Genomic DNA, 13,847 nt, shown 5'->3' on the forward strand with positions numbered 1-13,847 from the left:
GATCTCCAGGTCCTGGAATCGATCCCCACGTCGGGCTCCCAGCTCAGCTGGGGAGTCTGCTTTCCCCTCTCCTCTGCTGCTCCCCCTGCTTGTGCTCTCTCTGTGTCTCTTTCTCTCAAATAAGTAAAGACATAAATCTTAAAAAAAAAAAGTGAATCATTTATAAAGGTCTGTTGGGGTCACTACAAAGGCTGTTAGGCCAGGAAGGCAAGAGAGTCCAATAATGCGTCATCTCCCTGGGGTCTCACGTGGATCGTGCAGTCCCTGACTTTCTGGGTCGAGGACACTGCTGCCAAGAGGGATGTTCTTACGAAGAACTTGGCTTCAGAGCCAGCTGAGGGGCACAGGTTGAGGTCCTGGCACGGTCTCTTTCTAGCTACATGACCGGGCCACGTTACCTCATAGCTGTGAGTTTATTTCCACTTGTAAAACGATAACGGTCTTCTCACTGAGATTTTATGAGGATTGTGTGAGGCTGTGCACAAGGTGCTTTCTCCTTCTGCCAGGAATGCTCTTTCCTGCTGCTTTTATTTTTCGTTAAAGCACCTCAAACATACAGAGAAATATACAGGAGGGTACCTGCTGCCCAGATTTACAAATGGTCATGTTTCATCACACCGCTTCACGCCTTCTGTCTGAAGTCCCGGCAGGACCCTCTCCCCAGTCCCACCTGCCTCTCGGCAGGACACCGACACCGTGGAGCTGGCACGCGCTTTCCCAGATGTGACACGGACCTACCGACCGCATTCGGCCCTGTTTGGTGTTGGAGACCTCACACGCATCGAACTGTACAGAATATATCGTCAAGCTTATTTTCATTCTTTGTTTATCTTCATGCTTTTTACATGGATTCGAGTGGAGACACATGGAGCTAATTCCTTGAGGTCAGGATGAAGAACTCCGCAGCAGGAAGCTTTCACAATCCGCTTTCCCCGCTTCCTATGTGTCCCCACCGCGGGGCCACCACGCCGCAGGCGCTATCCCAAATACGGCTGCCACGCGCACCCGTCTGCGTGTCTCCTTTTAAACGATGTCTGTCCCCAGCGGGCCGCTGGGTTGAGAGCGCAGGCACCTCCCACTACTCTCTCTACAGAGGCTTTATCAGCGCACACGGCTCCCGCCGTCACCAAAGTCAGCGCGCCGTCACGAAAGCCATCTTCCTGGCGCGGGAATTGGCCAGAAGACGGTTGGCGGAAAAGTGCTCTGGGTTAAGGACTCGACGCATGGGAGCCTTGTCCGATGAGGTTCACACCGCCGCACCCAGGGCTGGCTTCAGTGCTGCCCGGAAGGATGGCGGGTTCCGCCGTTTCTTCTCTGTGACACCGGAGGCTATGTGGACAGACCCCAGGTTTTATTTCTTTGCATCTGCCCCACTGATACTAGTTGCAGGGTTGTTTTTTTTTTTTTTTTAAGATTGTATTTATTTATTCGAGAGCAAGAGCGTGCGAGCAGAGGGAGGAGCAGGGGGAGAGAGAGAATCTCCAGCAGACTCCGCGGAGCACGTGGAGCCCAACGTGGGACTCGTTCTCAGGACCCTGAGATCGTGACCTGGGCCGAAACCAAGAGGCGGACGCTTCACCGACTGAGCCCCCCAGGCACCCCTTTCCTGCAGTTCCTGATGCAGTGCAGAAAATAGGGAGGTGGTTCATATACATTTCCAGATTAAAAAAAAAATCATCCTTTTTATTATAATAGGAGCCTCTGCTTTGAAGAAATAGAAACTCGGACTTTTTTAGAAATGAAGCTGACTGCCTTAACTGAATTTCAAGCGTTATTTGATTTGCATATGGCTTTTAAAAGTGGGCATGCTGCGTGTCTCACAGTGTCTCCTGAAAGGCCCCCAGGCCAGCGGACTCAGTGTCATGCTCTATCATGTCTAAACAGTTCACGGCACAAAGACGGGACTACTTCTTTGCCAGGTAAAGCGAACACTTTTCCTGCAGGAAAGCAAAACAAAACAAACAACAAAAGACTTAACTAAATAAAGCGCTATAGGATACAGCACACTTACCCGTAATAACAGATCCGTCTGATCCCGGGCCACTTCCTAAATACTGGTATTCCGCAAAACTGAAGCTTCCAGAACTGTCCTCGCCGATGGATTGCGAAATCTCTTGGATGTTTCCCATTTCTTGTAGAAATTCTTCAGATAATGGGCTTTCCAGATCGTCAGCCTCGAGTGGGGAGAGGGGGCAAATCGGGGTTTCTGTGTCTACCATCTTGACGAGAGGGTTCTGGAAATGTAGCCGAGGCCCAGCCTGGGAGGAGAGAGAAGTAGCCAGTGAGTCAAACACAGAGGAACACTTTTCCTTCCTTGAAAACCTCCTGTGCCCATGACGACCCACTGAATTCATAATCTAAGAAGGGACAGTGCTGACCACCCTTTCTCGGCATGCCTCTTGATGAGCACGCTTGGAAAGTGGAAATCTTTCAACACGACATGTTTAGGAGACAAAGCCGATCCTGCGAGAATCAGTCACTGGCTACCGAGCGCACAGCGTGTCAACACACGGTGTCTGACTGCACAGAAGTGGCCGCGGACACAAAGTCCCTGCTTGCCTAGAGCACGAGTTTCGGTGGGGACACAGACAGCAAATAAGCGAATACACGTGGGGACTGAACGTCTGCCGGTGCCCCGACAGCACAGTGAGGGCAGATGGGGACAGACGCTGCCTTACAGGGGGCACTGCCTGGCCGAGCTGGGGACAGTAGGCCCTGACAGGGTGCACTGCACAGAGATCTTGGGGGAGAATGTTCCAGCGAACAGTGCGTGCAAAATCCCCACAATGGAAGCCTCCTAGGAACGCGCAGGCCAGTGTGGCTCAGCGCAGGGGCGCACAGAGAGCAGGAGGCACAAGGCATCAGCACACACCCTGGTGTGATAGTCTATGTTCTCCTACCCGGGGGTAACTCACGCCGGTTTTCCTTAATAAATGATTGCACACTTACCGGTACAGCGTAGAGTTTAAAAAACCCACCCATGTGCGTGTCTAACAAAGCTAGACTGTTTCAGCTGGCAAACAACAGAACGCTCTCCAGGTGGGTACTGTTATGAGCTGAACTGTGTGCTGCCCAAATCCCTATGCTGGAATCCTCACCCCAGGACCTCAGAACGTGGCTATATTCAGAGAGAGGGTCTTGAAGAGGCCCCTAATTTAAGACGAGGGTCTTTAAAGCCGGCTCTGAGCGATCTGATTGGTGTCCTACGAAGAGCGACGTGGGAGACACAAAAAGAGACACCAGGGGCGCGTGTGCCCAGGTGCACAGGTATGTGGCAGGTCCAGCTGCCTGAAATGGCCTCCCATCTCTGTCCTCCTGAGGTCCCGCGCCAGGTCCATCCCAGGCCTGGCAGTCATGCGTGGCCCAGTGACATTTCGCTTCCGGGACCGCTTTCCCATCTGAAGCAGTCCCCGTGAAGGCCACAGCTCGCGGCACCGAGAGGACCCAAGGAGGTACAAGCCGACCCCAGCCAGGGCTGACCTCGAGGCGCTGCCATCACATGGTGACCACCGGACGCCAGGCTCGCTCAGCTGAGTGAGAACACTATTCCAGAGCAAATCCGCGGAACGTGCTCTTCAAAACACGTTCACAGTTCAGCCCTGCTTCAAGGAAACATCTTTAAGTGGAAAGCTGAAGGGAGGTCTTGACTTCCTTTAGAAATGCAAAATGGGTACAAGTCTCACATTTTTGTGGAAGTCACATCTCCTGCTTAGAATTCAGACAGTAAGTTCTCATGGTTGATAATAACACACAGGAAAAATAACAGGGACCCGTTAGCCTTTCATAGGATTTAAAAGACTTTCTGTGTAATCTATATTTCCATAAGCAGGCAACGGCTCTGTGCAGTTTCTTCTTTCGTGTTTTAGTCTGCGTTATATCGGAAGGCAGGTTTCTTCAAACGGCAAGCCAGACAGTAGGGTAAGTATTATTTAAACTATTTTTCACCACAAACAAAAGGTTAACAACTGCAGTCACTAAAGTAAAATATTAACTGTGAAGTTTAGCCTAGTACCAGAGAGCTGGGCAGAGGCTGTGAGGTCAATGGGGCTGGGACCACCTTCTCCTCGGGCTCCCAGTGCTGCAAGGGAAAATGTGTGTGGACGGCAGCTTTTTTTCCCTGCAAATATTCTCTGTTCCAACCAGGAGCGTCATAGCCGGAAGAACGGATCTTTGACTAGAAAATGATGTTCGTTTCCTTGTCATTACACTCAGGGAGTTAGAAAACTCTTACCGCTTTACTTTTCAGTTGCTTTTAAAGCACACCTGAGAGTTATTTAGGGGAACGTCGGTCCTGCTGTTCATGAGGAGCTAACAAGATAAAATCCGTCCACAGAGGGAGGCGACACTGTCCTGAACTCCTGCCAGAGGCCTGGCGTTTGCCCAGATCACTGAATCACCGGCTCTTTCTTGCTTCTGGCCAGAGCAGATAACGCAGGGCTCCCTTCGAAGGTGTCCCCAGGTAGAGAGCCGAGGCGGCCGGGCACATACCCCAGCCCACCTGCCCTGTGGCTCCCGGTGTGCCTTGGCTCCCGGCCCTCCCCCCGTCGCTGTGGCTTCTGCTCCAGCAGCAGAATTATCACAGGAAGTCTGGCTCTAAAGTCCACACGGCAGGGCCACTGCCCAGTTCCTCGAGGAGAACAGACCAGGCGCCAGTTACTGTGTCCTCCGCCCCCGGTGCTCTGGAGGGACAGACGGGCGCAACAGACTGATCTCTTTTCTCAGCCGCTCCCAGTCTGGCCAAGGAGGCGAGACGAACGGCTGGAGGAGAAGGCGAGCACGCCCGCAGAACGCCCTGGGTCTTCAGTTTCCTCGTGCAGGGGGGCTCCCACGGGGGCCGAGAGCCCGGGAAAAGGGCGGCGGAGCTCCCCACCCAGCTCCCACTAAGACAATCTTGTGCAATCTTGGAGTTCCTTCCCGAACCCGAGGCCTGCCGGGGTTCTCTCTCAACACATCTCTCCCTTCCGGCCCAATTTAAATGTTAGAGCTGCAGCTTGTTATTTCTGAAACTCTGAATTCTCCTTTTGGGTCTCAGTCGAGCATTTACCCATCAGAATATGCAAAATCTATAGAAGGTTAAAAAAATAGGAAGAAAGAAAGAAATGACAAGAAATAAGGAAGGGAAGAAGAGAAAGGGGCAGAAAGAAGGAGACGTAGATACTATTACCCTTCTGTGTCACTGAGGGCAGGAGGAGCGCCGGATGGATTTTAACCGTGACCCACGACCTTTACCCTATAGCGTTTTCCAAATCACCAACTCTCAGGTGGCGTGACTTTTAAAAGATTGGGCTAAAATGAGCTGCTAATGGCACGATGAGCTCTTACTCTGTGAAGCCAAGCGAGACTCAGCACACCCTCCTCCGGGTTCCCCCCGCAGCACCTCGGCCGATTCCGACAGAGCCCTAATTACATGCAGCGTGAGAACGTTTCACGTCTGTCTTCAGGGCAGAGAATGTGTTTTGCTAATCCCTGTACCCATAGTTCTCGCACAATCCTTATGGTGCAGAGGGGATCCGGTTTCTGTTTCCGGCGCTTCGCTACGACGGGTACAGCCTGTGCCCCCGCGGGTCACCCCGGCAGTAATTCGCTGCGAGTCTGCGAGGACTCCCCGGCCCTGTGTTAGCAAGTGGGGCCTGCCGTCACCCAGATGGCACAGGCGGACCCGGCGCGTCCCAAGACAACGGAGCGTGAGGGTATCTAGATCCGCAGCCGGTGTGGTTCTGCGTTGGGAAAGTGACCAGAACCTGCCCGGGGAAGCAGCATCACCAAGACGTGAGAACAAAGCAAAAGGGAAATCAAGTCTGGTGAGTTACAAAAGGCTCCTGGTCGGCAGGAACGAGCTGTGTCGAGGGGGAAGGAGGGAGCCGGGCTGCCGCCGCCAGCCCCTTTGCCCCGAGGGACAGGCCTTGGGGCGAAGGTGTGAATGCAGGAGCCGCTTAACTCTCCACCTCAGAAACGACAGAGGACGTGGGAGAAGTTCTGTGCTAGAGTGGGTGCTTTGAGGATAAAGTGTAGGACTTTCATTTCGCCACATGCTTGGAGTCAAGGACCAAGGAGGACTCACGTCCTTGTCGGCTCCTGGGGCCGTGACTGTGTCAGACCCGTCTCTGTGCCCCTACATTGCTAATGGAGTTTCTCGGACCTGCACGGCCCTTCGTAAATATTTTCTGAAATGAAACATTAAATAACAGCTCGATACTGTCCCAACTATCAAGATGGTTTTGTACGTTATGGGATCAGATACTCAAGAGCAAGAACAGTGGGCGCTGGGCTTGAACTCCCCCCTACTCAGCCCTGTATTTGACCCAAAAGGGTCCGGACACATAGTGACAAACATGGAACTTTGACTTCGCTGCTCCTTATCTTTCTGTCAGCAACCCCGACTTATCACGCTGTAAAAGCCCTCAAATTACACTTAATGTGCTTACTAATGCCACCTCGTAGAGGCGATTTACATTTTCTGCTGCGAAATTAAGTCCGATAAGACTTCGCTGGGTGGTGGAAAGGTAGAAGGATGGGATTTTCGTCAGACGAGTACCACTTACATGGCAGGGAAGGGAACTCTCAGACTAGGAACTTTTCCATGTTCCACCAACGGCCATTCATGGCCTCGTCAGATGCTTTATACTCTTCTGTATAACTTTTAGATCTCTAATATTTAGAGGCTTCAGCTGAATTTGTTGGACTAGCATTTAAAATAACATTTCAAAATAAACAGAGAAACGCTACAAAGCCCTCTGTACCTTCACGTGGCACCCGAAGTTCATAGAAACGGATTAACCATTGCCGCCTGCCTAATGATGAACGTGCTCCCGAAGTCAGGACAGAAAAGGCCTCCGACAGACTCGGAAGCAGAGAGGACAGCACCAGAGCGTGGTAGCGGGAAGGGAGCCTGCGACTGGGTGTTTTAATGAATTAAGCCAAAGGCGGGGTAATTAGGAGCAGTTTGCATGCCACACAGTTATCTGGGGACATCTAAGATCTTCTCCCAAGGACGCCTAAGGCATCAGCATTTTGTAATCAAAAGAATTTGGTGCGTGAAAATGGCTGAGGAGGGGTGCCTGGGTGGCTCAGTCGGTCACTGGGTGTCTGCCTTCTGCTCGGGTCATGATCCAGAGTCCTGGGATCGAGCCCCCATCGGGCTCCCTGCTTGGCAGGGGCACTGCTTCCCCCTCTTTCCACTCTCCCTGCTTGTGTTCCTCTCTCGCTGTGTATCTTTCTCTCTGTCAAATAAATAAATAAAATCTTTAAAAAAAGGAAAGAAAATGGTTGAGGAGTCCAATGTGGCAGGGAAGCCATGAGTCTCGGCGCCCTTACCTCTGAAGGTGCGAGAAGAGGGGCGGACAGTCGGTTGAGCCTCCAGCTCTTGGTGTCGGCTCAGGCCATCATCTCAGGGTCGTGGGATCGAGCTCAGGCTCCCCACTCAGCACGGAGTCTGCCTGAGATTCCCTCTCCCTCTGCCCCTCCCACTCAAGCTCTCTCTCTTCCTCTCTCTAAAATAAATAGATCTTTAAACAAAGAAAAACACGCAAAGAAGAATGTTCCCAAACACTTCCAAGAAAACTCCTGCCCGTTTCGCACAAAGGTCACACTGTGTGATGGAATCTCTTTTCACTTCAAATCCGGCAAGTTTCCCATTCTCCTGAAGCCGGGGCTCTCGTTTTTAAATAGTCTTATCTCTGCTGGTGGTGAAATTAAAACAGTTACAGGAAAGCCCTAACTCGGACGCGTGGCGCGCTGAGCTGAGAAGCTCGTCCTAAGAACCAGCAGTCGCCCGAGATACGATCCCTGTTTGCCGCACGAAAGCCCTGCTCTGATGAAGACGGAAACCTAGCACCGAAGCGTGAGGACCCAGGGCCTCGCCAGGGACGACAGTGAATGACGACATTCCGGAACAAGGGAGGCCCTGCCTGGTGATGGCAGCATGACATCAGACACCCAAAAACCAACTCTGCGAGGCTGAGCCTTCATTCTCTGGGCTAAACCAATGCTGGTCACCTTTGGGTGCGGAGACCACGTTTTATGAACTTCCGGAAACACGTGAAGGGCCACCTCCGCTGGCAACTGCCTTAATCCTGGACAAGACCCTGGCGGAGGCAATCTCAGCCCCAGAGGGACCCACGGGCCCAGGGCAGCGAGCGAGCCGGGAGCACCGGCTGAGCATCGCCTTGGGCAGGGTCCTAGGAACAGCCAGACGTGCTGGGTGAAGTTCGCCAGTACCCGGGCAGGGCAGCTAGTATCTGCCCCATTTCCAGAGGAGAAACCCAGCCGTTCAGGGAGGTGAAGAACTCGTCCGGCTAGCGGGGGGGAGACGTGAGCACACGTGACTGCAGAGGCTTGAATGTGGGGAATCCTGGGGGGCGGGGGAAGGGGGCATCCAGAGAGGCTCCCGAAGGAGGGGATGCCCAAGTTGAATCCTGAAAGGTGAGTAGAAAGCAATGCAGAAAGCAGTGACAGGAACGAGGCTAAGGGAGCAGCCATGTGTACGGTGACCTGAGCATCACCAGTAGACGGCGGCGAAGGGACGCTCCAGCTGCTCTGAGACTTGTCCGCTCTGTTCGACTGCGGAACCAACAGCCGTACAACGTAGTGGCTTGAAACACACCCAGCACCCGTGCTTCCTGAGTCCGCGGGCCAGCACTTTGGGCCCCGTCTTCGGGGTCTTCGGATGGGCCGTGTCCTACGGTGAGTACAGGGACGGCAAGACCACGTGTGTAAGCTGCACAGTGTTTCTTCTGCCACGAGCCACGGCTCAAGACAAGTCACGGGGTAAGCTCAGATCCCAGGGATGGGAGAATCTATCCCACCTCTGATGGGGGGGCGGGGCACAAAGATTTTGTGCAGCACAGGGGGGAAGTGGCAAGGGATGAACGGCAGAAGCGGGAGAGGGGGGTCGGGGCGGGGCATCATGGACATCACGGATCCTCTCGGGCAGGGGTGTGGTCCTCGGCCTCCTCTGAGCTGGGGGAGTCAGAGAGGGGTGCTGAGCAGCCCTGGGGTGTCCTGGCTGCAGGGTGGGACCTGCTCATAAGGGAGTCGGGAAGAGAAGCAGCCAGAGTCCTTGCGAGACCGTGGAGACCACCCAGAAGGGGTGTCGGGAGGGAGGGCCGGCGGAACACGAGGGGCCGACACCAGCGAGTCACTGCAGCTGGATGTGGGGCAGACTCGAGGAGAAACCTACGCTCTGGCTCAGGTAAATGGGAGGGTGAGGTCACGTCCATGGAATCCAGGACCACGAAGGAGGAGGGCAGGTCTCCCAGGCGGAGGGAGCTGGGACCAGTGGAAAGACAGGGCCATGGGAAAGCAGCCGCAGGGTTTCTGAGGGACACTCAGGCTCGGCCCCTCCAGCCGCCCTGGCTCCTCTGGGAAGCCACCGTGCAGCCAGCAGTGTTCTCCTCGACGGTTCTTGGTGGCAGCAAGTCCCAACCTCAGGGGACAGGGCAGTGCTGCACATGACGGTGGATGCGGGACCACATCTCTCAGAGCCTCGGTTTCAATGCCTGTGGTCAGGGTCAATTCGATCTGTGCGACAGGTTGTTCTGAGTGTCTGCAGAATGACAGGCACGCGGCCCTCCCCCAAATCGTACCATCCCCAGAGTCAAGACCAGGCCTCATTCAAGTGTAGGCACGAAACCTGCCCTTGAACGCACGGAGTGGATCACAAAGGGAAGGGGAAAACCCTACCAGTAACCAAGAACAGACGGCTGAGACACAGGAAGGATTTCACATCTGTCACTTAAACCAATGACATGGCCTGGAGCGCGATCACCCAGAGTGACCAGCGGCACCCGGCCACCCCTGTAGCTTCTAGATTCTCAGCCAGACACGCAAGACTAGCGTTAACGAAAAAAGGTCCTCTTATCTTTAACTCCCAGGGGACAACCCGTGGAAGTCCAAATTTGCTCAAGGTCAAGAGTAACCAAGTAGAAAGACAATGACTTCCAGGGCAGTGCTATGTCCCGGGGTTAACTCTGGTTTTATGATTTCAGGAAGTTGATAAAAAAAGACGTGCCCATTTTTAACCCTTTCTGCTTGGACTTCCTTCTTTGGTTTTCAGATTAAGGCTACGGTGTTGTGTTTTGCCAGAGCATACAAGTTCTGGATACATTTCCACTTCTTCCAAGTCTGGCAAAAAGCAGCCTGGGAAGAGGAGAACGGGTCAACAGTAGCGTGCTGAACTAGGTGAACTCCAAGGAAAAATGCTTCTTGCTCTATTTATAAAGTTACAGGAAATGGTCAATGCCGGGCGTTTCCGAGGACCGCACAGCCTCTGCCGCGCCCAGCACCCACGTGTCCGAGGAACCGCTGGGGAATTTGTCATTAGCTCCTTCTGTACTTAGAAAAATGACTTTTCCAATATGGGTCAACTTCCTGCCAGGTGAGAACTGCTTTTATGACAGCTTCGTAAATAACATTACGGAACAAAGTCGGTAAATGTGTCTTCAGAGTTTTCTGCCTAAACTGAATGATGGGTGTCTGCTCCTTCTCATTCTGCGTTCTGCTCTATGGCAAAGTAGACCAAAGTAAGAAAAAAGCCCCAATATGGGATAGTTAATATAATGTTTTTGCTAGGTTTCACCCTTCTCCGTAAGGATAGAGGGAAAGGGAACACTTTCTGCGCTGGTTCTATTTACATAATGGACATGTGATATTAGAGTCGTATTTCTTCCGTCACCTAGATGTTGTGTCGTGCTGCTTATCGGTCTGTGTGTGGCCTGTAATAGGCATTTAGGACACAGCTGATGAGGACGTCGCACTTAAACTTGAGGAGTTCCTCATAACTGGGTGGGGGGCGGCGATTGGAAGGGGCAGCCCGACCCCCAGCTTTGCCTCCAGTTGGCTGGGGGCCTCCTGCCCTCCACCTTCCCCAACTGCAGGGGCCTGAAATGTCTCATCTGGAAAGGTCTTCTGCTAAGAGGGAATGCCTGCAGACCCAGCCATGGGCACAGTGGGGCCTGTCCCCTCCCAGGATGACCTCCGCAGCAAGCTGGACGCGACCCTCCCCATCCTCTGCCCAGGACCCCAGCCAGCATTTAAGCTCCTCAGTTTCATATAGAAATAGACGAGCCCAAAATACCAGCCTTCTTCCGAGGTAGGCCTCTGGCAAGAAAGAAAGAGAGCCAATCAACCAACAAATCCTGAAAGATCAACTTGGAAAAATAGAACACAGGAGGAAGAAAAGAAAAAAACCAGGGGAACTGGTATTAATATCCCAGGAAAGAGAAGATACTGCCCTCATGGGAAGAGAAGAATATGCCGTAAAAAGGAAAAGTCAGAGAACAGAAAGCTCCCTTGGGAATTAAAGAACCACCATCACAAACTTGATCAAGAGCGCTTGGATGGAGGCCTCCGAGATGGGAGAAAGCAGGGGGCGGTCAGCAGGCCAGGCGAACAGCAGGAAAAGTAGCCACAAATGAGGTCAAGAATGTTTCTCATGAAGGCGGTGGGACTGTCCAAACCAGGCCTGCCAGAGCATTAGTGAACACAGACCCATAGCAACGCTCATTGCCAGGGGCTCCAGCACACACTGGGGACAAAGAGGAGCTCCTACAAGATCCCACAGGCTTTCCAAAGAGGAAAGACACGTCTTGTGCAAAAGATCAAATACCAGATGCTTTTGGGTTTCTCAAGAGAGTGCTAGAGGCAAAAGAACAGGTCAAGCCCTCCTAGAATGCCAAAAGAAAATTACTTCCAACTCATTACCACAGCTTCAGATAAGCCATCCATCAGGTGGGCGGGTAAAAAAGATCCTGTATATTCTTTTCATGTGCCGGCCGTGTATCTGGGACTCTGGATTCTTCCTCCATAATGCTTGGTACTTGCCTCCTTCTGGTGGCTGGTGGGGGGGGCAGGGTTCCTGGTAGACATGGTTTTTGGACAGGACTGGAGTTTACCTCTGGAATGGCACCTTCCCCAACCATCTAACTTGTAGAGCAGCAGATGTTGCTTATAGACCCCTGTGGGCCAGCTTAGGACCTGGTCATCATTGGCCATTATCCAGATACAACACCACTATCAAGAGATTTCGATGACGCTGACGATGGCAGGAATGCTTCCGGAATCCTCATCGCCTGCCGAGACTATATGAACGCACTTCAGTCTTTAAACAGGCCCAGAAGGCGGTCACTCCTAATATGCTTACTCTATTGATAAGAATACTACAGGACACAATGGTAACATTAACGCACCCAGCATCACCAACTGGCGGAGCTGCGGTTGGAACCCAAGACAGGCGGCCTTGGTTCCTGCTCCTAAGCACCATGCGACATTCCTCCGCGGCATGGGTCCCAGAGCTAATGTTGGTGGCTTCCGATCCCGCTACCAGCAATTTCGAGATGTGATCTGGTTCCTGATTACCTGCAAGGGCTTCCCTCCCCAGTTCACCCATGCTGAGCGCGCTCCTCTGTGTCAACGTGATCCTTTGCTAGAGTCCTCGTGAAGTTTAGAGGTAAGAAAAAAACAACGCAGCATTGCTCTAATGTGTTTTTAAAATGAAGACTGGAGGAGCCCCTGGGTGACACAGTCAGTTAAAGCGTCTGTCTGACTCTTGATTTTGGCTCAGATCAAGATCTCAGGGTCCCAGAACTGAGTCCCGCGAAGGGCTTTGCACTCAGCATGGAGTCTGCCTGGGATTCTCTCTCCTTCTCCCTCTGCCCGTCCCCCTGCTCTCTCTACAATAAACAAATCTTAATAAAACATAAAATAAAGAGTGGAGGTTTCAACTAACAGTGAAATGAAATGTGAAGCTTACTGGAGCCCCCAGTACTTAGGCTGCTAAATGTGTGCATAGCTAGTGGGGAACCGTCGGTCAGCCAGCAGATGGAGTGTCATCTGTCAGCATCTTCACATGGGGTCACTTGAGGCTCAGAGGAAGACCTCAGAACCCAGGCTTCAGTGCTGGTGCTCACTAGGAGCCAGTCGCTTTGTTCTGTTTCTAAAATCGGCTTTATGAATGAGGTGTAAGGGGCATATGACAACTCATGCATATTTAATGTGTATAATTTGATAAGTTCTGACATATGTATACACCTGTGAAACCACCATCATCATCCAGATAATGAACATACCCATCAGCCCCAAACATTTCCTTGTGCCCTTTTGTCGTGCCTCCCTCTCGTCCTCCACACTCCCGTCCCCACTGACCTGCTTTCTGTCGCTGTGTCTTCTGGAGTTTTATATAAATAGAATCACACAGTATATGCCCGTTTTGCCCAGCTTCTTTCACTCCACACAATTATTTTGAGATTCATCGATATTGTCATGTATATAAATCATTCATTTCTCTTTATTGCAAAATAATATTCTAGTATATGGTGAGCCACAGTTTGAGTGACCATTTGCCAGTGACGAATGTTTGAATCATTTCCAAGTTTGGGCTGTTATACATAAAGCAGCTATGAACACTCATGCACACTCTCTGGATGGACATATGCTTTCTTTCTGTTGGCTGCCCATCTGGTCATGGACTTGCTACATCACACAACAGGTGTTTGTTTCACTTTTTGAGAAACTGCCAACCTGTTTTCCAAAGGACATTCCCACTAGTGGTGTATGAGAGCTTCGGTCCTTGCACACCATGGTCAAGAGTTGGTGTGCATGGTCTTTTTCATCTAAGCCATTCGAATGGGTAGGTGGTGGTACTACACCACTGCTGTGAAAGCCGGGAATGAATGATGCAGAACATTTTCACACTGCTATCCACACACTTTCTTTGGTGAAGGTCCAGATCTCTTCCTCATTTAAAAAACTGGGTTGCTTATTTTCTTATAGGTGAATTTTCAGACTTTTTTCTCCCCCTATCTTCTGGATGTAAGTCGTTTATCAGGTTTATGCTTTACAAAGACTTACTT

General features: G+C 51.9%; 1 protein-coding gene across 7 annotated transcripts in view; it reads right to left on the reverse strand.

Moving 5' to 3' along the window:
• Positions 1-13,847, reverse strand: part of PPARA (peroxisome proliferator activated receptor alpha) — a 70,375-nt gene that overhangs the window by 24,905 nt on the left and 31,623 nt on the right. For all 7 annotated transcript variants that reach the window (XM_080810578.1, XM_080810581.1, XM_080810579.1 and 4 more), the window contains one exon: positions 2,012-2,258. In XM_080810578.1, coding sequence (XP_080666704.1) covers positions 2,012-2,258 — 247 coding nt within the window. The remainder of the gene's footprint in view (positions 1-2,011; positions 2,259-13,847) is intronic.

Source organism: Martes martes (genome assembly GCF_963455335.1).
Source record: "Martes martes genome assembly, chromosome: 8".
In the NCBI taxonomy this organism is placed as follows: domain Eukaryota; kingdom Metazoa; phylum Chordata; class Mammalia; order Carnivora; family Mustelidae; genus Martes; species Martes martes.